Source organism: Peromyscus leucopus, chromosome X (genome assembly GCF_004664715.2).
Source record: "Peromyscus leucopus breed LL Stock chromosome X, UCI_PerLeu_2.1, whole genome shotgun sequence".
NCBI classification, from domain to species: Eukaryota; Metazoa; Chordata; class Mammalia; order Rodentia; family Cricetidae; genus Peromyscus; species Peromyscus leucopus.
Genome location: NC_051083.1, coordinates 9,214,104 through 9,240,265, shown reverse-complemented (window position 1 = coordinate 9,240,265; position 26,162 = coordinate 9,214,104). Strand labels below are relative to the sequence as shown.

At 38.3% G+C, this 26,162-nt stretch overlaps 1 protein-coding gene across 1 annotated transcript in view; it reads right to left on the bottom strand.

The window, feature by feature from the left end:
* Nucleotides 1–26,162, bottom strand: part of Maob (monoamine oxidase B) — a 105,549-nt gene that overhangs the window by 8,264 nt on the left and 71,123 nt on the right. Inside the window, exons 4-12 of the mRNA XM_028875898.1 lie at nucleotides 19,697–19,801; nucleotides 18,742–18,833; nucleotides 15,549–15,690; nucleotides 13,883–14,032; nucleotides 12,888–13,047; nucleotides 9,877–9,973; nucleotides 8,448–8,501; nucleotides 3,334–3,391; nucleotides 1,372–1,469 (exon numbers count right to left, since the gene is read on the bottom strand). Of these exons, the coding sequence (XP_028731731.1) occupies nucleotides 1,372–1,469; nucleotides 3,334–3,391; nucleotides 8,448–8,501; nucleotides 9,877–9,973; nucleotides 12,888–13,047; nucleotides 13,883–14,032; nucleotides 15,549–15,690; nucleotides 18,742–18,833; nucleotides 19,697–19,801 (956 nt within the window). The remainder of the gene's footprint in view (nucleotides 1–1,371; nucleotides 1,470–3,333; nucleotides 3,392–8,447; nucleotides 8,502–9,876; nucleotides 9,974–12,887; nucleotides 13,048–13,882; nucleotides 14,033–15,548; nucleotides 15,691–18,741; nucleotides 18,834–19,696; nucleotides 19,802–26,162) is intronic.

The window sequence follows — 26,162 nt, the reverse complement described above, 5'->3', positions numbered from 1 at the left end:
CCTGCCTGGTCTAGAATTGATTCTGAGTTTACAGAACCATGCCCACATTGACACAGAAGGGTATTGTAGAATATTATTTTAAGATGTGTTACATTTGTTTAAGCTGTGAAACATTTGTTTAATGATGCAAAGATATGTTGCATTCTTTTATATTGCATTTGTTTAACTCTGTGAAGCTGTGTTACTTTGCCTGTCTGAAACACCTGATGGTCTAATAATAGTGAGGCAGGAGAGAGGATAGGTGGGGTTGCCAGGCAGAGAGAATAAATAGAGAAATCTGGGAGGAGATCAAGGGGGAGCAAGAGAACAGGGAGAGAAGGAGTGAGAAAAGAAGAGGCCAGCCACACAGCCACAGAGCCAGCCATGGAATAAGAGTGAAAGTAAGATTTATAGAAGTAAGACAAAGAAAAACCCCAGAGGCAAAAGGTAGATGGGATAATTTAAGTTAAGAAAAGCTGTTTACTCGTTGCATGAATTAGCTGTTTGAAACCTGGGACTTATGCAGGGACGCTTGGCTCAATCTGGGAGGAGGGGACTGGACCTGCCTGGACTGAGTCTATCAGGTTGATCCCAGTCCTTGGGGGAGACCTTGATCTGGAGGAGGTGGGAATGGGGGGTGGCTGGGGGGAAGGGGAGGGGCAGGAAGGGAGAGAACAAGGGAATCTGTGGCTATTATGTAGAACTGAATGGTATTGTAAAATTAAAAAAAAACAGAAAAAAAACACTCAAAAAAAATAAATAAAAACCCGCAAGGAAATCTATTCTCATACACACAAAAAAAGAAAGAAAGAAAGAAAGAAAGAAAGAAAGAAAGAAAGAAAGAAAGAAAGAAAGAAAAGCTGTTTAGAAACAAGCCAAGCCAAGGCTGGGCATTTATACGTAATAATAAGACTCCGTGTGTGATTTGTTTGGGAGCTGGGTGGTTGGCCCCTTAAAAGAGCAAAGAGTAAAAGAGTAAAGAGTAAAACAACCAACAACAGAAGGGTGCTTGGGGAAGTTTATTGAGTTCTAGACTCAGTATTAGGACACTGTACTGCCAGTCTGAACAAACCCTCTGGCTATCTAAAGTGCTCCTTATGTGTCAGCTTTCTCTGGTTATATTGATTGAATTTGTGTTTCTAGAGTGAAGAATGGAAACAGCAAAAATGGTGCAGTACAGTGGCTTCCTTTGTGAGCTTCAAAGGAAATTGGGGATATTCTTTCTGGTATTGACAAGAAAGCAAAAACCAGGAAGAAACATGGTAATTTAGTTAGAGCTTGGCTTCAACTGCAGGACTTTCAGTTTACAGCTCAGTACACTTTTATTTATTAAGCCTGGCTTGTTTGAATGTGTGCCAGCCTGTATGCATTGGTGCAGTGATTGGGCAGTACCTTCCATACTGGGTCATGATGCCAGGAGGGAAGTAGGTTGTGTAGCAGCCCCCGGAGTACTGCTCCTCACACCAGTTCTTCTCTTCATAATGGACTGGCTGTAAGGAAGAGCGACAAAAGCTTGAGAGGGAGGCAAAAACAGGTCTTGTCTATTGTTTATCAAGCACATGCTAGTAGACTTCATTGTACAGAACAAATTGCAGCTGTCTCTTAGAATCGGAAGGGCTGATCTTTCAAGCCTTCCTGCTTCCTAGATACACTCAAGCCTTCTGTAGAAAGTGCTGTAGTGTTTGCATGTAACCTGTGCACAATATAATTGCCATACAAATACTTATCACACTGAATTTTTAGCACATGGGCGATTTTTTTTTTCAAATATTTTGCAGAACCTATACATATAGAGGGCTGACTGTACTTCTGAAATAGGATCATATTATTCTGATGTTTTGAAATAATGGTCTTTGGGCAGGTAAATGTTTTAAAATAATAAAGTTGTGATAATTTCAGACCTTAGAAAGTGTTCCCATTTGGCACATGCATGTCTTAAAATTTATTTTATTTTTTGAGATAAAGTCTTGTCATGTGGTATAAGCTGGCCTAAGATTCTTGATCCTCCTCTTCTGCCTCTACCTTCCAAGTACTGGGATTACGGAAATTCACCACTATTCCTGTACACGGCTTATAACAATAATTAACTACTTCAATTTTCACTTTCTTTTTACCTATCAGAAAGCTTTTTGTGTTTAATGGTTTTGAGAAAGTTTTAAAATGATATAGTTTACAAGGATGGTTGACCAAGATAAAAAGCAGAAGTGTGTATTTATGAAAAACAATAGTGAGTTTCATGTTTTGGTGGCAGTGATCTTTGCTGAAAGCAGAACAATTTTCATAGTATGTATTCACTATGGTGGGATGGTGGAACTTGTAAAACAACCATTGGTCTGCAAAATGTCTTTTAGCCATTAACAGGCTATATATTAGCTGAGAGTTTTACAAAATTTGAACTCCTTATAAAAATAGAGGCCAGAGATAGAGCTCAGTGATAGATTCCATGCCTAGCATGTCAACACCCTAAGTTCAATTCTACCTGGGGGTGGGAGAAACTAACAAAGAATAACCTAACCAGAAAGTTGATTATAAAGCATCACTTTGAAAATAGAAAATTGATATAGCAAAATATTTAAAACTCGACTTTGAAAACTGTTTTTTTTGTTTTTTAAATGCAATCATGTAGTTGACTTTGCATAGTCATTTAAGGCATCCTATTTACAAAGTGTGAGGTCCTGCCTAAGTAGTGAATGGTCCTAAGCCTCTTTTGGTATTCTCACTATCATGCTGACATCTGAGGGTGGCTGTTGCTTCCTAACCATCCTTCTCTTTGCAGCCAATCAGAAGAAAGATTGGGTTTTCTCTTTTATTTCACCTTCCTCCAAGGAATTTCTTCCTTCCACACAACAAATATCAAAGCCACAATGAAGCAACTACTTTCTTTGTATAAAAACACACGAGGACAGAAGCATCAGAAATTAATCATCAATATCCTTTTTAGAAGAGACTTTCTTAAATGAAAACTGATCACCTTTTAGAAAATACAAAATCAACTGCTTTTCTCATTAAGTGAGGTTCTCCATTCAACTACTTCATACAATGCTGGAAACTTTAGTTACAAACTGCTGTCACCCAAAAGCCTCCTCTGGGAACAGCTCTGAATTTAGGGACAAAAGAAGCCCTACCTAAACCTAGAGGATATCACAGGTTCCTTGCCTCATTACCCACACAGCCAGGGCTCCCTCACACTTTATGGAACCATTTATGTACCAGCTCTACGTGTACAGACCCTTCTGTGAGTCTACTGGGAAAGATGAGCTGGAGGGTCCGACTGACACAAACCTGTTCCTGAAAATGCTCTCAGGAAAAGAACAGGCCTCTCCCCATTGGAAACAGGCTAGGAAACAGCCTTACCTCCAGAGCTTCTTGAGAGTTCAGAACTTTGGCATATAGCTCACAAAGTTTCTTTAGCCTGTACAACAGAAAAATTGCATTTTAATGATGAAAGTAAAAGCTAAAGGAACTAAGTCAAAGGCAAGTGAGAGGCACCTATTCCCTTATGTCAAAGTCTCTGGGTGCCATTATTTCCACTTCGCCATTTCATGTTAACTAATTGCTATTTTCTTTTGCTATGTAACTCAGGCTTGCTCGGCATTCTCAATCTTCCTGCCCTGGCTCTCATGTGACATGATTACAGGCAAGTGTGAGTTTTCCAGCTTCAGTTTAACTTTTAAAAACAAGGAATTTGTCCAATTTCTAATGTCTTAAAACCATGAGCTCACAAATAGGAATATAGTGAGACTAGTGCTAAATGTTTAATAAAGAAAGTAAAGTGAATCACTGGTATATCAACTTAGAAAGGACAAGTCTCAGCTTCCATTCCTGACTTCTTGACTCAGAAAGGTAAATGACAGTGATTTGCATTTTACAAGCCTTTCAAGTGATTCTCAAATTTAAAAACTACCAATGTAAGGTTCCTAGCCCAATAATGGTTTCTAATAAATAAATGCTCAGCAACACTAGCTTTTAAGTCTAGTGGGGGAATTGGAAGCAAGCCAATGATTATAATTGGCCAATTAAGATGAATCAAGTAATTGATTAACATAAATCTAGCCAATGATGTATTTCTATTTCTATAAATAAGCATAGCTGTTTCAATACTTGTTTTTATAGAATAGTAATGCACAAGGGGATCTTAAGCATGATTTAGAGTTTGGCCAACGAATTTTAAAAGTAGTATTATTGTGGACTGGAGAGTTGGTTCAGGAGTTAAGAGAGCTGCTGCTCTTCCAGAGGACCTGAGTTCAATCCTCAGCATCCATGTAGCAGCTCAAAGTGGGATGTAACTCCTGTCCCAGGGCATCCAACAGAATCTTCTGGCATCATCATCGGGCACCAAGCATGGCACACATATGGTGCGTAGACATACACACAGGCAAAACACCCATACAAATAAAATTAAATCTCTTTCTAAAATGTAATTTTGTTTTCAATCTAGGAACTCTTTCTATAAGCAAAAAAATAAAAATTCTCAATTTCACCTGCCCCTCTTTCTCTGAAATAGCTTGGCATGAACAGAGGAATGGTGACGGATGTGTAGTTCACTTCAGAAACAGAATGAAATCTCTGAGGAGGTTTAGAATTCATAAAAGTGGGCATTTTAAGCCCTTACAGAAGAGACTGACAATCCAAAAATATGGCTGTCCAGCAAAGAAATGAAGTTGAACCTTCACTTCTTTTAAAAAATATATTTCTTATTAATTATTTGAGAATTTTGTACATACATACAATATATTTTGATCATGTCCATCCCCCAATCTTCCCCTTAATTTCTCCCATATCTACTCCCTGTCCCCTCTTTTTGTTTCTAATAATTCACCAAGTCCAATTTGTGCTATCTATATTCATGGGTGTGGGGTCAGCCATCAGACCATGATCTATTTACCAGAGTCTTCATCCTTAAAGAAAACTGACTTTCTCCCCCCTAGAGGGCATCAATAGCTCTTTGGCTATGAATAAGTCCTCATGAGTATCTCCACTCTCCACATCATTAACTCTTACATCAAAATATACTTCAGAAAAATAAAAGATTTTCAAATAGTAGATGAGTCCAGAGATGGGCATGGTGATGCATACCTGTAATTTCAGCACTTTAGAGATGAAGACAGGAAGATTGTGAGTTCAAGGCAAGTCTGGGATATGTAGTGAGTCAGAGGGCAGCCTGACTAGGCAGCAAATCTCCCCCCTCCTTTCTCAATATAAACTCCCCAAAGTAGAAAAAGAATGAATAATTAAAAATATATATCTTGGAGGGCTAAAGAGATGGATCAGTGGTTAAGAGTGTGTATTGTTCATTGGAGGACCCATGTTCAATTCCCAGCATCCACACTGGACAGTTCACAGTTGCCTATAACTTTAGCTCTAGGGGTATCCAATACCTCTGGCCTCCAATGACACCTGCACTCACATGCACACACATACATATGCACACACATGTCCACATGCACACACACATACACACATGCATCCAAATGCCACACACACTTAAAAATAAAATCTAAACACCAGTAGCATAGACACTGAGAACAACAATTAATAAATGGGACCTCCTGAAACTGAGAAGCTTCTGTAAGGCAAAGGACACAGTAAATAAGACAAAACAACAGCCTATAGAATGGAAAAAGATCTTCACCAACCCCACATCTGACAGAGGGATGATCTCCAGATTATATAAAGAACTCAAGAAACTAGAAATCAAAATAACAAATAATCCAATTTAAAAATGGGCCATAGAGCTGAACAGAGAATTCTCAAAGGAAGAATTTCAAATGGCCAAAAGACATTTAAGGAATTGCTCAGCATCCTTAATTACCACGAAGATGCAAGTCAAAATGACTCTGAGATACCATCTTACACCTGTCAGAATGGCTAAGATCAAAAACACTGCAGTCAACTTATGTTGGAGAAGATGTGGAGCAAGGGAAACACTCCTCCACTGTTGGTGGGAGTGCAAACTGGTACAGCCACTTTGGAAATCAGTATGGTGCTTTATCAGAAATTGGGATTCAATCTACCTCAAGACCCACTCTTGGGCATACACCCAAGGAATGCTCAGTCATACCACAAGGACACATATTCAACTATGTTCATAGCAGTATTATTCATAATAGCCAGAACCTGGAAACAACCTAGATGCCCTTCAACTGAAAAATGGATTAAGAAAATGTGGTACATATTCTCAAATAAAAAATGGAGTACTACTCAGCAGAGAAAAACAATGACAACATGAAATTTGCAGGCAAATGGATGGAAAATATCATCTTGAGTGAGGTAACCAAGACTCAGAAAGACAAACATGCTGTGTACTCACTCATAAATGGATACTAGATATAAAGCAAAAGGTAATTAGGCAACAACCCACAACTCCAGGGAAGCTAACTAACAGGGAAGACCCAAAAAGGGACACATCAATCTCCCTGGGAAGGGGAAATAGATGAGATCTCCATGAGTAAACAGGGGATGAGGGGTGGGCAGTGGAGGGTAGGGGATAGGGGATGAGAACATAAGGGAATGGGATGGTTTAGCTCGAACAGGGAGGGAGGGAGAAAGCAATGAAAGAGATACCATGATAGAGAGAGATAACATGGGGATGAGAGAAACCCGGTGCTAGGGAAGTTGCCAGGAATCCTCAAGGATGACCCCAGCCTGGACTACTAAAATAGTGGAGAGGGTACCTGAACTGAACTGGCTTGCCCCAGAGATCAGACCGGTGAATACCCTAACTGCCAACACAGAACTTTTCTCCAATGACTGATAGAAGCAGATGCAGAGATCCACAACCAATCACCAGACAGCTCCAGGAGTCCAGTCGAAGAGAGAGAAGAGGGATTCTATGAGCAAGTGCATCAGGATCATGATGGGGAAACATGCAGGGATGACCAAAACAAACTAGAGGGAACTCATGAAAGTTGGATCAATGGCTGTGGAACCTACATGGGACTGGACAATGCCCTCTGCATGGCAAGACAGTTGTGTAACTTGATCTGCTTGGGAGGGCCCCTGGTTAGTAGGATCAAAATCCATTTAAAAGTGCATGAGTAGGCTTTTTGGAGCCTACTACCTATGATGGGACACCTCATGCAGTATTGAGGCAAGGAGAAGGGCTTGGACTTGCCTCTACTGGACATGCCTCCCCATGGGAGGCCTTGCCTTCTTGTGGGTGGGGAAGGGAGGTGGGTTGGGAGGGGGAGGCTGGTAGGGCCAGGAGGCAAGGAGAGGGGGGTCTTTGGTGTGTAAAATTAATGAAAATTTTTTCTTAATAAAAAAGAGGGAAAAAGAGAAAAAAGAATTAAATTAAAAAAATAAAATCTAAACAAAAGATAAAACCAAAACAGTGTATTGGAATAGGATCATTTCTGTCTATGAGAGATCATTTATTAAACTGTTAAAATGAATAATGAATAATCTTGACCACATAAGAGACATAGTTGTCACAGTATATGATGACTAATTTATGAACATGATAAAAAAAAGACAAATTGGGAAAAAATTCATTCAAGACATTGAAGATTCAGCAGTGAGTCAATCAAATAACACTTGGTAACCTTCATGGATCTTATACTCCAATGTGGACATTTTAAAATCTGTGGCCCAGTCAGACTACCACAGCTCTGGCCAACGAAGGTGGCACTGCTTATAGAGGAACAAGCTGATGCCGATTGGAAGAATGAATGCACTGTAAAGTCATTTGAGTTTGAGTCATTAAATATGTTATCAGTTATGATGCAGATATACATATTTGCTAGTGGTGAATACAAATTGCCAGAAGAAATAGCCTCCAGAGAAATTAGTCTCTGTACCTATAATCTGCAATTGCTATTCATCACTTATGTAGTGCTGCCTAACCTAGCAATTTGTATACTCAGTTATCTTCTCCATAAGTACATGTTCAATGCTCTCATTATGTCCTTTTTCATACTGTTCATAGTTCTTAGCATAATGTCTTGTATGCAATAACTTAATTATTAATCTGAATATTTGTTTCTTATGTAATAAGCATTGTATCATATAAGACCTTTATGATTAACATAACAGACATGTCACATTAGCAATACACATGAGGTATTCTAGAAGTTAAAAAGTTAATAAACATTGAAAGGCAAGCAGAGTCAAAAAAGAAAGAAGAAAGAGGAGAGAAGATGGCAGAGGAAAGAAAGAGGCAACTTACTTGAAAACCCCACACTCCCTATTGAGTATGTGCTCTTGCTCTAAACAATTATTTTCCTCAACTTAAAAAAGAAAAGAAGGAAGTAAGGAAAGAAGGAAGAAAGAGTGGAAGGGAGGAATGAAAGAAAGGAAGGCAGATAGGAGGGATGGAGAGGGTAAAAGGAGGGAGGAAAGGAAGGACGTTGGCAGGGAATGGAGGAAGGAAGGAGAAGGAAGAAGGAAGAAGGGAGGAAGTGAAGGAGGGGGAGGAAGGAAGGGGGGAGGGAAAGAAGAAAGGGAAAGAAGGAAAAACATTTTGTTACCTTTCTTCTTTGGTAAGGCGTGCCAGTTTCCTGGCTTTGTGAGCAAGAATAAATCTGAAAACACAAACAACAAAAAGTGAGCAATTTAATATTTTAAATCTTAACTTCATTTCTATAGCTACACATGCCCTGTGCACTATGCAGAAGCCATCTATATGTTAACAATGTTCATAGTGTCCCTGCTTCTACATTGCATTCTTGACACTGAGGAACACGTTCTGGCTTTGGGGGATCAGGGGACCAAAAGTAAATGACTGGCCATGATTTCTGCCTAGGTTAATATGATGACTAATCCACTGCCCTCCAGCATGCTGGTGACCAAGAGGAAAGGACTTGGACCTCCAATGTTCACTTAAGGCTGTTTCTGAACTGTCCAATCCTCCCTTGCCCTTTGGTTCTGTCTCAAGCATCATGCTTCTGAGACATGCAGCCTGTCTCATTTCCAGCTCTACAATCGCTTTCTGCTTAACAACTTGCTCTGCCCTCCTTGTTCTCGCCTTGGCTTCCTGGTGGCTATCTCAATTTTTACTCCAGGTAAACACAACTTTGTATCCAGTACTGGTCCCCAAACACTCTTCAGCTGGCAAGTTGAAGATAGGGCTGGCCTCCCCTTCTTTGTCATGGGACTCAGAAAAATCTCAGTAACCCATATAAGTAACATTTACTGTAATTTAGATAGAGTGGCCATCACCCAAACTCATGATGAAATTCCATTTACAATGTAGTGGCATTGAGAAGCGGTAGGGCCTTTCACAACATTTTGAATTGTGAGGAATTCAAAAGATGAATATGGTTTCCATGACAGTGGACTGCTTCTTAGGAGAGTGGGCTATTTTATACAGCAAGTTTGGCTTCTCTACTTACTTCCTTGCTTCCACTCTTGCCATGTGATTTTGTGACAAATGTTTCCTCCCTTCTACTTTTCTGCCATATATGGAGGAGCACAAGGCCCTCCTCATAAATCTAGTAAATATTGATACCATGCTCTTGGACTTCCAAAACTGTGAGCTACAATGACCTTCTCTTCTTCATAATTTACCTAGTCTTAAGAACTTTGCTCTAGCAACAGAAAACATAGTAAACCACATGGGTGCCCACACGGTCTCCGTAAGAACTATTTAGTGAAACACCCCTCTTAGTAAAACATTGTAGTACCATCAATCTGTCACGTAAAGATGACCCCCAATATACCTCTTAATACATTAAATATGAAGTAGAAATTGATATAACAAAATTTAAATGTTATTGGTATTTGCATCTAGATATTTATTAATTAAAAAGAAGCAAGAATAATACTTCTATCACTGGATTTGGAGAGTAGTATTATCAAGTAAAAATTGTTTTAATGAAGTTTTGTATTCCTTAGTCAATAGTATTTTATTATCTTGTCAATAGCAAATACAGCTACAATACTATAATTGTGCCTTACCCTATTATAGCAGCATAACTGCCATCTGGTTTGGTATCATCCAACGTGTACGCGATTGGAGCTTCCTCTCCTTCAATAACCATGGATCCACAGAAATCTTAGAAAATAGTGAAGTGGATAAACATATCAATTATCCTATCATTTCACCACAGCAAATGCAAATAAACACACAGTTTTCAATTTGAGAAATTTAGAGGTCAAACATAACACATTATACTCTAAGTGTATGAAAGTAAATTAAACTGATGTCAAGGAGAGGGCTAGGTAATCAAGGTTCTGCGAAAAAAATCAGAGTAGTTCCAGACATTGTAGCACAGTTGGTACAGTGCCTGCCTAGCATGGACAAAGCCTTGGGGTTTTCCCAGGCATTGAACAAACTGGGTGTGGTGGAGCATACCTATAATCCCCATACCTGGGAGGTAGAGGCAGGAACCTTAGCTACATAGTGATTTTGAGACAAACTATGTATGACACTGTCTTGGACAAAAAGAACAAGATCAAAGACAAAAAGAACAAGATCAAAGTGGCCAATGGAGGCCGGGCAGTGCTGGCGGTGGTGGCGCACGCCTTTAATCCCAGCACTTGGGAGACAGAGACAGGCATATCTCTGTGAGTTCCAGGCTAGCCTGGTCTACAAAGTGAGTTCCAGGAAAGGTGCAAAACTACACAGAGAAACCCTGTCTTGAAAAACCAAAAAAAGTGGCCAATGGAAACTGGGAAATACAAGAGGCTGAATGCTCATATTTCATGAGGAGTCACTCCTCTTCCAACTTTTCTTTTAGAGTTGAGGTCTCACTATATTGTTCAAGCCAGCCATGAACTGGTTCCTGGTCTCATGTGGCCTTCCTATATCAGCCTCTTGAGTAGCTGGGACTACAGATGTGTGATGCTGTGTCTGGTCACTTAATGCCAGTTGAAGCAGTCCTTGACTTTTAGAACACAGGGCAGAGAGAACATGTGAAGCTAAAATGAATCACAGAGTCCCATTTCAAACTTGAGCTCTGAAGACCCCTTTCCTTTCAAGCATAGCAACTTAGATAAGAATTTCAATCCCTTCTGAATAAAAGTACTCTCACCATCACCATCTGGAACAAAATACAGTTGGACCTCTCTATCTATGGGTTCTGTACCTGTCAATTCAAACTTACTATCAAAAACATTTAAAGGACAGGCATAGTGGCACACATCTTTAATCCAAGCATGTTCTAGACAGAGACAGGAGAATCTCTGGGAGTTCAAGACTAGCTAGTTTGTCTACATAGTAAGTTCTAGGACAGCCAGGGGTACATAAAGAGATCCCGTCTCAAAGAACCAAAAACATTTTTTAGTACATCTGTACTAACTGAATATATACAATTTTTTTCTTGTTATGATTCCTTATGTATAGTGTTTATATTGCAGTATTTATATAGTTTATGCATACATATATGTTAAACACACACACACATATATAGTATACATACATATGTAGTATAATTGCTATTACATGGCAACACATTATATTAAGTATTTTAACTAGAGATTATTTAGGGTATATTGAAGAACATGTGGTAGGGAGGTGGGGAGGATCTGGAAGGAGTGAAATAATATGATCAAAATATAGTTTATTAAAAATAATGAAAAGCTAACTAATTACATCAAACAAACAAAGAAAGAAGCAAACAAAAATCCTAAGCCAGTCTATATTCCTTGTCCTAAATGTTATTTACCTGCCCCTAGCCAGCTACCTAAAATTCATGACCTGAGTCTCAGGGAGCAGAAACTCAGCCCCATTATGCTGCTGGCATTGGATTCAAAGGGCAAAAGGACAGAGCTCTTTGAGGTGAGTCCTTTACACAGGGTAGAATACTTGCTCAGTGGATGTTCCCATCCAATAAGAGCACTAACCAAGATTACTGCAGGGTGGGGAGTTAAGAGACTGAGGTGTGGCTGAGCAAGGTTACCAATTGTCTGTCCCTCCATATCTGGGAAGATTCAACCCAAGAAACCCCAGGAGAACCAAAATCCTTGGGTGTACAAGACCCTTACATAAGATGGGAACCTAAGCACATTCTCTTATATAGTATAAATCATTTTGAGATTACTAAAAATATCTAATAGGATATAAATGTTACATAAATTGTTATACTGAATGATTTAGAAAATAACAAGGGAAAAAGCCTACACATTGTCAGGACAGGTATAATTCTCTTCTGAATATTCTTCTTCTGTAGCTGACTTGATGTGCAGGAACAGAGGCCATGAATACAGAGAGCTGACTGGGTACAGGAAACGCTATCCTCACACCCAACTCTGACACTATTCCCAATTGTCTTCAGCACAGTCTTATTTCTATAGTCTTCCTCCCCTTCTAGTCCACCTTCCCCTTTATCCTCAGCCTCAGGCATTGCTATCCTTTCCTGTTCTTCCTTTGGTAGTTAAGTAGACATGATCAGAGGGGAAAAAAAAGAAATGCTTGTACATGTTGTCCAAGGCAGCAGATACTAGCTGCATATGGTGATTCATTTAAAGGAATAAAATGCAACAAAATAGTTGATTTAGTGTCATTAGCCACATTTCAGGTGTTTGGTACCCACATATGGAGTGAGTATTAGATACACCATTTCAGGAGCATTTCAAACAATGTAGGATGCAGCACTTTTGTGAGCATCCCCATGCACTGTCCTACCTGGTGTAGTAGCATAAGTGTACATGGATGAAGAAATTGATTTTATTTAATTTAGCAGGATCTTGACAATAGTAAGAGCTGGCCTGAAAAATTTCACAACTGCCACTTTTTGGGTGTGTGGAGTTGGGGATAAAACACTGAGTCTTGCATGTGCTGTGCAAGCATTCAACTATTGAGCTACATCTCCATTCATGAATCCATGTCTTTATAAATCCATGCTTTTGGTATATAAGAAAATAAAATCACATGTTCTCATGGGGATTGGGAGAGGATTGAATAAATGTTATATCAAATTATTCAAGGAACTGGTCACATTCCAAGGAAAAATAAAAAATGCACTTACCCTTCTTCCTCCAGAAGGGCTCTTTATAATAAACTATGCACTTAATGACTGAACCCATGGGCACACGAGTGATCAGCTGGTTTCTTAGCATCGGCAGGGGAGGACTATAGTGAATCTTCATGCTCAGAACAGGTGGAATGGCACTAATCACATATTTAGCCTGAAAGAAAAGTTAACATGGTTAAATAACCATTGGCCTGCAGCAAAAGTTTTTCTTAATCCTCTCTCTCTGTCTACCCTTGTTCCCTTTCCATCCCTTAACAGTGAAGCCAGAAGGACCCAGTCAAAAACTAAAGCAACCTTTACTACTCCCTAGTTCTAAACTCCTATGCCTTCCTCATTGCCTCTCCATCCCACTTCTCATGCTTTGTTCCAGCCTTCTTTGTTTGCCATTTTGATCACCTTACATCCCTTGGTCAGTACAGTCATGCTTCCAATTTAGGCCCTGGTCCTGGCTGTTGTTCCATGTATCAGTAATTCTCTTTCCACAGAGCCATCTCCTTCAGCTCTGGGTTCACCTGTCCTGCTGAGGCCTTTGCTAACAACCTTATTTAAAGTGACATGATCAGCCAGCCCAGTCAGCCTTATGGGATGCCTTCTCCTCTCCCTGCTTGATTTCTTCCACACTACTTATCACTATTTGACATACTTTAAATTTCAACTATATATTTGGCTACAGCTTTAATCTTTTACTAAAATGCAAAACCTCATGAAATCAGAAAATTCCCAACTCTCAGAATAATGCCAGGTCCATAAGCCATGCTTGATACTTATCAAATATTTCCTTTGATTTTATAATTACCCAGGGGCCGATTACAAAGAGTACATTTTCAATCTTCTCTCCTCTCAAATAGTTTTACTCTTTTTGCTTTCTTTCAGGTAGATGTAGCCCTGGCCAATAGACTTATGAAGTCTGAGCTATCTTTGACCTTATATATGCTTCAGCTCCCCTTGGGACTCTGATCTCTTTCCCTCACTTTGAGAGCTTTACTTACCTCATAGGTTTCATGGTTTAAGGTTTCCACAACAACATTTTCCCCATTCTGGTCAATGTGAGTCACGGGTCTCTCAAGCTTCACTCGGTCCCCAAGGAGATCCATTATCCGCTCAGTCACTTGACCAGACCCACCAACAAATTTCCTCTCCTAGAAAGAAGAAAACTGGACTAAAGGTGGATTGTCAATATAGGAGCTGATATAAACAGCTAAGTGGCCATTTCCCCTGGATATCCTTCCTCTAATGTATATAAAATTTCATTTTATTATTATGAGTAATTTCCTATACCTTGTTGTTGGTATTTTTACTTACATTATTATTGTTATTTGGATATTTTCCAATTAGAGGTTATTGTCTTTTGACAAAATTATAGGCTTGATTTACTAACTCACCTTAAAGTTATATTACTGTGGATTCCAGGGCTCCAAACTGAGCTGAACATTCTCAGAATAATTCTGATTTCTCTTTTGCCTGGAGAAAAATATTGCTCTGAGCCCCATCTACATTCTTTGGCTGATTCATTGGGCCTAGTGGAACTCTACCTACAGCTTGGCCATCATTTTCCAGAGTATTACTAACATTTGTCCTGTGACTCAGGCTCAGACTCATCCCATATCTGCCTTCCCTACACTGCACCTCCAGCCCTAAGTCAGCTTCCTCCTATTATAGGTAGGCCCATCTTATCTAGGGTCAGATGCCTGCTGCTCCTATGGCCACCAAGGTCATTTCATCTTGATGGATCTACCTGCCTTCAGCCCTGCTTCCAAACATTCCAGAGTTTCTGGGTGCTCTACCTGGCTATGCATACAGTTTAACTAGACTGCCTCTCATCCTCAATTTTCAGATCAGTTAATTTAAAAATTATTCTGTTATTATTAGTAGTAAGTGTGTTTGTCTGTATGCATGATGTGTATATGTGAGTACAAGTGTGAATGTCAGAGAGCATTTTGTGGAGCCAGTTTTATCCTTCTACCTGCCCTTGCTGAAGATCTTGAGGTTGAATTTAGCTGTTAAACTTTTATAGTAAGTGCCTTTACCTGCTGAATATCTCATTATTCCTCGACTAACTTTTTAAAGACTATTTGAAATAGGTTCACAAAGAAGGAGGAAAAAGAGGAGGAGGAAGAAGAGAGGATGGGAGGTGACAGGAAGGAAAGGAACATAATTACCCAACAGATTAAAAACTTAAACCACTTTATACTCTGCCAAACAGGGGGCCTTAAACAGTGCTCAGAGAACAGGCATTGAATAAATAAAACCAAGAATGAATTCTTGTATGTGGTGCTGCTTTTCAGAACATTATTTGCTCCTTCCTTCTTTCATTTATCTATTTTTCTTTATTTCCTTTTCTTTCTTAGTATTGAGGAAGGATCCAGAGCCTGGTTCATGGTAGGGAAGTGCTCTATGATTGAGCTACAGCCCAGAGCATGGTATATTCCTTAAATTTAAGTGCACTTCTGTCTTACTGTTTGGAATTTCTGAGGAGCCTAGTTTTAAAACTATGCTGACCACTTGGATACCTGACAACACATGGCTCCTTCTGAAAGCTACTGGAAGCCACCAAAGTAAAGCATGACAAACCACAAGCCTGTCTCAAGCACCAGCATCTAATGATTGTAGAATGACACTCATTTCTGTAGTAGTGGTTTTGTGTTGGTACAATACCTGCCCTCCGTTGGTGGTTGAGATGATTCTGGTTGTGCCTCCACACTGCTTTACATACCACAGGAACCACAAAGCAGAGACCTCATGGGTCTCTGCAGTGACACATAGGTTCACAAAGAGAGTAGCAAGCTGCTTTGCAGATCTGCTCAGAAAGAAACAAGAGTACGATTTGCAAATCCAGGACAGAGTTTTCTTGAGTCTAGAGTAGTCAAGTTTCTTGTTTCCTTGGCTATGTTTAGCACACTTTAGCAAACTTCTGGAATTCAGTATCATAAAATACGAGAACATGAATTTGGGAAATATGATATTTATGCCCCCTAAAACAAAAGATCTTGTTCAAAATTGACTTTGGTATCATAGTCTGTGTTATAGTTGTTTCTACACACCCTCTAGTCTTCCCAAAATCCTTATTTTGGTAAAAGGCATTCCCATTCACTAAGTGGTTAAAATCAGATTCTCAAAATCAACTTGAATCTCTGTCTCTCTCCCTCCCAGAAGTCCTGAGTATATTTATGTGCAACACATATGTCCAGTTGCCCAAAAAGGCCGGAAGAGGGTGTTGGATCTCTTGGAGGTGGAGTTTTAGGTGGTTGTGGGCCACTTGATGTAGGTGCTGGGAACTGAACCCAAGTCATCTATCTACCAGAAAGGCAATTGCTCTTAACTTCGGAGCCATCTCTCCAACCACATATCTATTCTTTTTTTACTTAAAAACCTATGATAAATTTTAATTTATAGATATAGGGGTTTAGCTTGCCCATTATGTGTGAAGACTTGGGTTCAGTCCTGAGCACTACAAAACCCTTTAATTTCCTAATTAAAGAAATCAGCAATAGCTAATAATAAAATGAATAATCATAAAATTATAAAATAATAAAATTTGTGTGATGTAGTCTATCTCTCTCATGAAGAAAACTGTTCTTTCTGGACAAAGAATAATGATGATTAATTATAGCTATTGATAAAGGAGGACAACTGCATTTCTCTATGTCGAGCAGGTCCATTCTTAATCTTTTGTTTGATTTACTCTGGGGATTTCAATAAGAAAAAAACGAGCTTTACAGCATTTAAGGGAGGAAATGTCAAACAGTCTAGAGTAATACTATTTTGTAATTTTTGCCCTGTTGACTTTTAAAAAGATAAACGTTATACTAATTTTTTCATAAAAATATACACATTAGATGAGCTTTGGAAATTCATAAGATAAAAATATGAGGCAATGAATATTTTCCATATTTCTGTCACCCAAATGGTAATTACAAGTCTCATTTTGATGTGTGATTTTTCTAGATAAAATTTTTCCTAAAAACACAATTGTGTGTCTACTATCACATTGAAAATACAAATGTTCTTCTGAGCAACATTTTATAAATTACAACTAAGGAAATTATCTAGCAGTAGTCTTTGAATGCATGTTTGTGATTTACTTTGAATCAGAATAGATTAGTTGTTCTGGGTGTTGTTTCCTTTAAAGTCAGCAAATGATCTCATGTGCATCTTGCATAGGAATAATTAGAAAATGCCCTGTTTCTTGTTTACATAAATTCCCAATGTTCGTTTTGTGAGTTGACAACCAAGGGTATTCGCTAACTGGAGACTGAAGTCAAGGCTGTGGTAAGAATCTCAGGTCTCTCTGACTCAAAGAAACAGAACTGATTCCATTTTGTAGGTGCCTAAAAGTTCTTTGTGAACAAAAGGTCAAATTGAATTTATTAAAAGCTTTCTATAACAGAAGTTCTAGAATAGATATAGATTATCTTATTGGGAATCTATAAAGTTTATAAATAAATATAATTCTATTACAGCAAAAATAAGCTCTATTATAAACCATGTTCTCATATGAAGCTTTAAAAGCATAGAAAAGTGGTCTTAAATGATATAATTCATAATAGGCATCAGTTTTATGACTTGAATGATCATCTCATAATGGATAGCTTTCAAAGGCATACTTTATAATGTACATCATATATAATAATGATAGTAATAATAATAATAAAAGGTTTGAAGTAGTCAACATGTTCAACAGAACAGTAATAGGTAAATACATTGTGCCATTCACTATCATGAAATATATGGCAGTGAATGTCCATTGTTTTTTACAATCCATATTATAAATAATTTGGTTTTCAGAGTTGGCATTGTATATTCCACCATTCATACTCTATGAAAACCCACTTTTCCATGTGTTTAATATTATTTTTCAAACTACTAAAGTATTCTTCTACATGATTTTAAAACTTTCTAATCTATTCCACCTTTTGGATATCTTTAATTAATCTAACCAGTCTTCTGTTATTAGAGCTTCAGATTTTCCCCTTTAAAAATAATACTGGAAATAATCAGATAATCTCTCTCTCTCTCTCTCTCTCTCTCTCTCTCTCTCTCTCTCTCTCTCTCTCTCTCTCCTGCTCTCTTTAAGATGAATTTTAAGAAGCTGAATTCCCATAACAAGAATTCTGTCCATTGCACGTATCTTGATTATTTCCACATCTTAGATTCAGACATGTCTAAAAAATTCTATTTAGCATGGCAGGACAGCATTCTTGATCTTGGATCTCAGTTCTATTACTTATGAACGTGAAATTGACTTGAACTTGAAGACTTATAATCCTTTCCACTTTCCCTGCTGCCCAGAAGAAGTGAGGACTATGAAAACTGCACACATGTCCCAGTGCTACCAACAAGAACTTCAGCCTTGACTCAAGTGTTTTCTTTAGATACTACAGGCTTTTCACTAATTGGGACGAGTAGGTTCACTCATAAGTGTCCTCTACAGGTGTGAATTACCTACAAGTTGCCCTTTAAAAAATTGAAGAGTTGCACTGTATCATAGAAGGTGTTTCAAATGCCTATGCTATCTACACTTGACCACCAGTGAGGAATACAAAACTAGTCCTACATCAACAATCTGGTAAGTTAGAATGTTAAACTACTGGACTTTAAAATGTTCTAAGAAAAAAAATACAGCTCATTCTAGTTTGTTCTGAGGACTTTATGGGGGAAATAGCACCTTGGTGGTACAATACTACACCTATACCTATCTTTAGGGGAAGATTTAGTTTCAGTATCTTAGTCAGTGGGATTGTTTTAGACATAAAGCAGATACTTGCTTGCCTCATACCTGTTAAATGGCAAACCCAAATAACCCCAAGAATTGTCACAATAAATGCTTTTGCCCAATGGAAGCTCTTACTTGGTCCAGCAGATCTTATCCAGCAACTCTTTCATTGTCATGTAGTCCCACTCTTCTGCAAGGGGTGCCTTCCATGGAGCATCACTGGGAATCTACATTGAGATGCATTAAAGAAGAATGAAAAAGACAATTTCCCATTCAACTAACTATTTGAACAATATTAAAAGCTCTAACTCAAAGAAAAAAATTTAAAATTTCATTTTTCCAGGTAACCCTAATAGTTTCTCAAATAGCATAAATCTCACTGTCTGTGCAACTCTTTTGTTACAGATCTATAGCACTCAGTTTATAATAACTCTCTTTTAGAATAAAGATATTATCCTATACAAATATATCTACAATAAAATTTAATTATTATACTGTGCACAGAAATATATTGACAATAACAAAACAGAATGTTTATAACAATGTATTGTAATAAATTATGTGAATGTTGTCTCTCTGGAATTTTCCATTTAATATTTTCTAACTGCAGTTGGCCATAGATAATTATAATCATGGAAACTGAAGCTACAGGTAAGGGGAATTAAATTAATAACTTACAGAGATCACTCACAAACTCAACTCTTTAGGATCAAATAACTGCAGCTAATCATCTCAAAATCAGTTTTCAGTTAAAGCTTCCATGTATTTACTTATAAGCTGCAAGTCTGGGTGTGCTGGAGAATCAAGGAACATCTATGTCCTGGGGGTTTTGTAAATTAGAAATACCATCCCAGAAAGGCTACAGGATTAATACTTCTCAATTTGCTCATCAAGTGTATACAAATAACAGTCTTTTTGATAGCTCATTCTTTTAGAAGTTAGAAACAAATTCATTCATTCATTTCACTGATTGTTAGTGTGTGCAGGGTACTATGTTATGCATGTGGGATAACTGATACTTTGTACCTTCTTTCTTCTGAGGACTAATGAAAAATACATATGCAGTCAAAACAACTTTAAGAAGTGTTACCTCTTCACCCATCTCATCCATTGTCCTCCAGAGGTTGTTATAATCTAGGTAGGTGATTGGATTCCATGCTGGTGGGAATGGGCCCCTGAAGGGGTATGATTTTCCCTGTGAGATACATATATTTAGGAGGAAACATTTACAACAGTGTAAATATTGTTAAATATGCTAAGTTAGCAATTTTTAAGAGCAAATCATGTTAGCTACTAATATGTGACTGACCAATATGTAATATACACTTGGGTCTTTTGGCACCTGTATCCACAGAACCCTGTTCAGCTTTTTGGCATAGAAATCTCCAGTGAAGTCTTCATTCAAACAAATAAGTTTGGTGGCATGTTAAGCAGAGTAAATAGGATTGTGTCTGAAACTGAGATCCTTACCATATCAAATCTAAATGCTAGTATAGAATAGCTCCCAAAAGGTATCTCTGTTGTCAATAATGTTTGTAAATACTTAGAATAAGGAGCCATTGTGTACACAGAGAATCAGAGAATTACACTTATAAGCACAATACACATCAGAAGGGGTGTGAAATCACATGTGTACAGTTATGGGAAGGAAAAGCCACAAAACAGGACCCAGCTTCCTCTTCTATGGAGTCAGAAGTCTAGATATACACAGGAGTTTTCAGAGGTCAGGGAAATTAAAGCAGATAAATGAAACAACCTCAGGCCTCCCATGAAAGCATTTTGACACTAGCTAGTTCTCCCAACTAGGACAACACTTTGACATAGAGATATATGGACACAGCTCCATAAAATATTGGCAATAAGACAACATACAAATCACACCTGGGAGGCTTAACTTGCTGATGACAGTTAAAGGATACATACAAACCCACTTTGGGTCTATTTAAAATGCTGGGTCAGAAGTCAGGCTGTGCAATATGACAGCATCTTTCAACTGAATCAGGATAAGCTTTCCAGTAACTCTAAGTTATTCAGCAATGATACATCTTGTACTGATTTTGTAGCCAGGGCAACTGAGAAGCTAAATGGGAAGAGGTTTCATGCTAATTCTTGTATTAATTCTGTGACCATCTTGGTCTTTTTTTTTTTTTTCCATTGTAGGTGAAAGTTTTCCTGTGTCCTACCTGGTCTGCAGCTGCTCAGATCCAAATAAACACACAGGCTTATATTATTTTTAAACTATGGCCATGGCAGGCTTCTTGCTAGCTGGCTCTTATATCTTAAATTAACCCATTTCTATAAGTGTATACTTTGCCACATGGCTTGTGGCTTACTAATATCTTTGCATCTTGCTTCTCCTGGTGGGGGCTAGCAGTGTCTCCTCTGCTCTGTCTTTCTCCTTCCTTTCTCTCTCTAGTTAGAATGTCACGCCTAACCTTATTCTGCCTACCATTGGCAAAACAGCTTTATTTATCAACCAATCAGAGCAATACATATTCATAGCATATAGAACGTCATCACCCATCAGTCCATAGACTATAAGAGTTAGAAAGAGAAACAGGTAGATAGAGAAAGAGAGGATAGCTCATGTGAGAAGGACACTGACACGACCAAAGCCTACAGTAGGCCAGCCACTTGGCAAAGAGACAGGATTCAAATTCAAAGGCAGTACATTAGTAGAATTCCCTCTTTTCCAAAGGCAAATTCTTTTTTCTTAAGTTCCAGGGAGCACGAGATAATTATTTCAGAAAGGGAGACCCCCAGTCTGACTCTTGAGCTTGACCTGGAAAAGGGGGATGGACAAATTTTATGCCAGAGCAGAGTCATCTGACAAACTATGACCTTCAGTTAGGACTTGACACAATGACTGCAGCCTGCTCCTCCTATATTCATCTTCTAACCAGGACACCTTGTGAGATAGGTACTTTTCTGCAACCCTTTTCTCCTTTGTCCAAGGACAATACCTTTTTCATAGAATGTTTTAGGTGAAAGTGAAACATAAGGGTACTTACTGGTAGGTCCCTTACAAGATTCTGTTTGACAAACTGTAGCTCAGAGGTTCAGGTGAAATATAAGCCAAGATAAGGTATGGGGCTTCCCAGACCACAAGATTTCAGCAGGGTGAGTAATGGTGGCAGAGGCCAAGCACCAAAGTGATCCCAGTACAAGGATATTCTTATAAAGGGCCAGAGTAGTAACAACTGTGTGAACAAATTGTCAAGAAACAACATACCAAGAACACCACCCTGAAGAATACAGATGCTTTTCTTATGCAAGAATTTGCTCCCAGTCCTCAGTGTCTTACATCTAAGCAGACAATGATTTAGCTTAGCTGGATTCATAAAAGCAAGTATGCTTTCATAAGATGAGGGAAAGTTTCTTATAAACACAGGAAAGAGCTATTGTTGGACTCATTAAACAATCTCAAGGCTTTAAGCTTCAAGGAATCAGAAAGAGAGGGAGGAAATGGAAGTTTATAAAAATCACTCAACCAAAGGCACTGCAAGAAGTGTGGACCTCAGGTTTGGCTATGGTATAAACAGTCCTGCGATTGTTACTATTTTGAACATTGTCCAAGGCAGCCTGTCCTTCTGAAGAATTCATGAAAAGACATCAGAATAAGTCCTAGCTCACAAAGCCCCAAGTTACAAAGTCTAATTCCATACAGCATTTTTATTTTATCCTCAAAATAGCCCTGTGATGTAGCATTTTTTTTTTACTGTCATAGGTTAAGCAAATAAAGCACAAGTAAGTTTAAATGGCTACTTTGGAATATTACAGGTCACATGTGGAAGCTACTGGACTTTCAATTTAATTTATAGTAGTTGTGTAGGTCAAAAGTGTGTACATGTGTGTACTCATGTGTACCAATGTAAATGTGTATATGTGAAAAGAGAATGAGGACTATCTGGCAATTGTCAGGAAATAATCATGAGCCAATATATAGACTGCTGACTAATATCAAAATCACTATGATTAAAGTCAAATAAGTGTCCTACATTAAACACTATGACATAGAGTGCCACCTGAGGGATTAGGGTATTTGAGAGGAGGGTGCATTGTCCTCTGGGCTCCCCAAGGAGAACAGTGAAGTAGACTTGTGAGAAAATAGATGGTAGGAGTTCAAAATGGCCCCACGTTCTTTCAAAGATACTTCAGTGAACGTGGGAAATTGTGAGGAAGTAGGCAAAGCTGAATAGCAAAGATTATTAGCTATGTGATTTAAGTGTCATGCACAGTTAACACACACACACACACATACACACACACACATTCTAGATGACAAGGAAAAATTTGAAGATTAAATATTTATGGTGCACAGTATAACTCTGTAGTATAATATTTGCCTATCATATACTGGGTTTGATCCCTAGAATTACAGGACATAAAGTTAAAACAAAGTAATCATTTATAATTTTCATCAAGCAAAATTCAATCATGCTTATCAATACTTCAACATGTTTATTTCATCTATTTATTCACTTATAAACTTGATGGTTGAAGTATAAGCATCTAAGTAATTACTTTCTTCATGGTTTTCAGCCTATTTTATATTCTAAACATGTTTTATGTCATTTATTAAACCTTGTCAATCATACTTTCCTTGATAATTAGATGGTATTTCATGATATTTGGAGACTAACCATTGTCAAAGTGGGCTTAAAGGATCACACGGGGTTCCTGAAACAGGCAGGATGGAATTGGGAGTCTCCATTTTCCAACCATACATCCATATGAGGGAAATTTTTCTTCATATATTTCTTCCCAAACAACATGTTTCAATGAATTAAATGTTAATGAAGATACAAGAATCCAGCTATTTTTCTTGGAGCTCAATGCAAACAAGCTATGTAGAAATGTAAATAAATGCCATCCACTTATATTTTTCCATTTAAAAAAATCTTATTAACTTTTTCTCATACAATATAGAGTATATTATATCCCCTCCTCCAACTCCTAGATCCTCCCAATTCCCCTAACTGCCCAACTTTATTTCTCTCTCCATCTCTTTCTCTGTCAATAAAATCCCCCAAACCAAAACCAAAAAACAAGCAAACAAAAAGCTCAGAAAAGGACAAAAAAATACCTAAACAAACCCACTCAAAACCACACAGATTTGAGGGCCTACCCTGGAGTGTGGTTGATATCACAGTGACACTCCACTGTAGAAAACAGACTTTTTCCTTTGCAAGCAGATGTTAATTGGAGATAGTTTCTTGGTTAGGGGTGGGAACCTGTGTCCACTCTTCCCTCTCAGTCAGTACTGAGATCTCCTTAGCTTGAACGTGTGCAGGTCTTATGTGTGTTGCCACTGTCTCGCTGTGTGCATCAGTCCTGTTGTTTCTGGAAGACCCTGTTTCTTCTGAGTCCTCCATCACCTCCAGGTCTTACACTCGTTCTTCATACTCTTCTGCATAGATCCCTGAGCCTTGAGGGAAGTGTTTTGACTAAAAACATCCCATTTAGGGCTGAGTGCTACAAAGTCTCTCACCCGCTGCACACTGTCAAATTCTAGGTCTCTGTACTAATTACAATCCTCTGCAAGAAGCTTCTGTCATGAAGGTTGAGTGAGACATTGATATATGTAGATAGCAATATGTAATTAAGAGTCATTCTATTGTTATTTTCCCTCAGCAGAATAATAGTAGTAGGCTTTCCTCTAAGGCCCATGACCTATCTAGTCTCAGGTTCTTGGCCACTTCAGCAGGGTCATGTATGGGCTACATCTCATGGAGTATTCCTGAAGTATAATTTTAGAAAGTAGCTTGTTACTCCCCTACTTGTGTCACTTTTACACCAGTATTTCTTGTAGGCAGGCCGTTGTACCATTGTTAGAGATCCCAGGGTTTGTAGCTGGGTGATATTGATGATTACTTTCCTATTCTGGTAGTGTGCACAGGATATAACAGCACCATAGGCCCTATTCAGTAGTGAAGAAGCTTCTGGTTGGGTATCAGCTTAATATCTCCATGTTGAATGACAAAAATCAGTGGTGTCTTCAGCATAAGGTTTTGGAAAGTAACTAGTTTCCTTGTCAATAGCCTGTGATGTCTTGGGGGTCCATGCAACCCCTTTGGCCAATGACTGATCAAGATGTAACCCAGTCCTATCACAATGTAATCCATATGTATATATGTATACATACATAAATATATATACATATATGTATGTATACACAAATATATATACATATATAAACTATGATAGTTTGTAATAGAATTATTGTGGTGACTTTAAGTGGATTAATAAGTAAATTGATAATTCTGTTTTGATTTCTAACATAGCAATTATAGAGCCACAAAAACAAAACCTAGTTGAGATTCTCTGTAGTTTTAAAAAAAATACAAAAGTGTGAGAGAAAGTGGAATAGAATCTCATGAGAAGAAATACAAGATGGCTTTTAAGAGGGTATCAGAGCAGATTCAAAGTAGCTCTGAAATGTGATAGCTCTATGATTAAAGGCAAATGGGTCAAAATTGCAAGCTTCAGTTCTCTCTCTTTTGTAAAGACTTACTTATTTTATGTTATGTGTATGAGTGTTTTTTATGTATGTTTGTATGTATATATGTATGTATGTATGTATGTATGTATGTATGAAAGGTGCATGCCTGAAAGGCTACAAAGGCCAGAACAAGACATCAGATCCCATGAAAGTGGATTTAGAGTTGTGAGACACCATGTGGGTGTCCTCTGCAAGAACAGCAAGTGCTCTTAACTGCTGAAGTATCTCTCCAGGTTCATTCATTTTATTGTATGTATGTATGCATAGATGTGTATTTGTATGTATGTATGTATGTATGTATGTACATATGTATGTAGTTGGGCTGGAGCTGGAATTGCCAGCCTCAGGCACACTAGGCAAGTGTTGTACATGGAGACATACCAAACTCTTGTTCTCTTAACTTTAGAATCAGAATCACAATCTTTCACTTGTGTGTGGCAGGGAGCACTGGAGGTTCTACATAGTACAAAGGCTATGTATACACTAAACGGCTGTGGCTAAGGGTTTTGTGAGCATGACAAACTGTCATTTAAGCAACATTCTCTTACTCATAAAGCCATGTCCATGTTTTAAAAGTAATCTTCTTTGTGTTAATTCTGAGAGTCTGAATTCCTGGCATGAAGACTTAGGTTCAAATTTTATGACACACTTGATAAAAGCAATGAAAACCATTTGATATTCATGAGCTTTATTTTGGAGCCTGTAAAGATTTGCCAGGCTCTGGAAAACCATCTGAACTCTGCCTTCTGGAGCCTTTACTTTAGAGAAGCAGGCTGCTTGGTGACAGTAGTGTCAGTGTCAAGGCCCTACCAGTCCTTTTTTTCCCTTTTCTTTGTTCTGGAGACCAAGGCCTCCCATTTCTATTGACTTTCCACTGCCTTCGTGTTCTTGATTCTAATGTCAGTCACTACCAGCAGGAATAGTTAGATCAATCTCCCAGAGGATGACCTTTTTCTCTTAGTATGTCACCTCAAATGCTCATGGGAACCTTGCCTTCCTGGCCATGGGAGCCTAGGTTGGTTATTTGTCTTTCTATAGTATGGCTACTTTTATA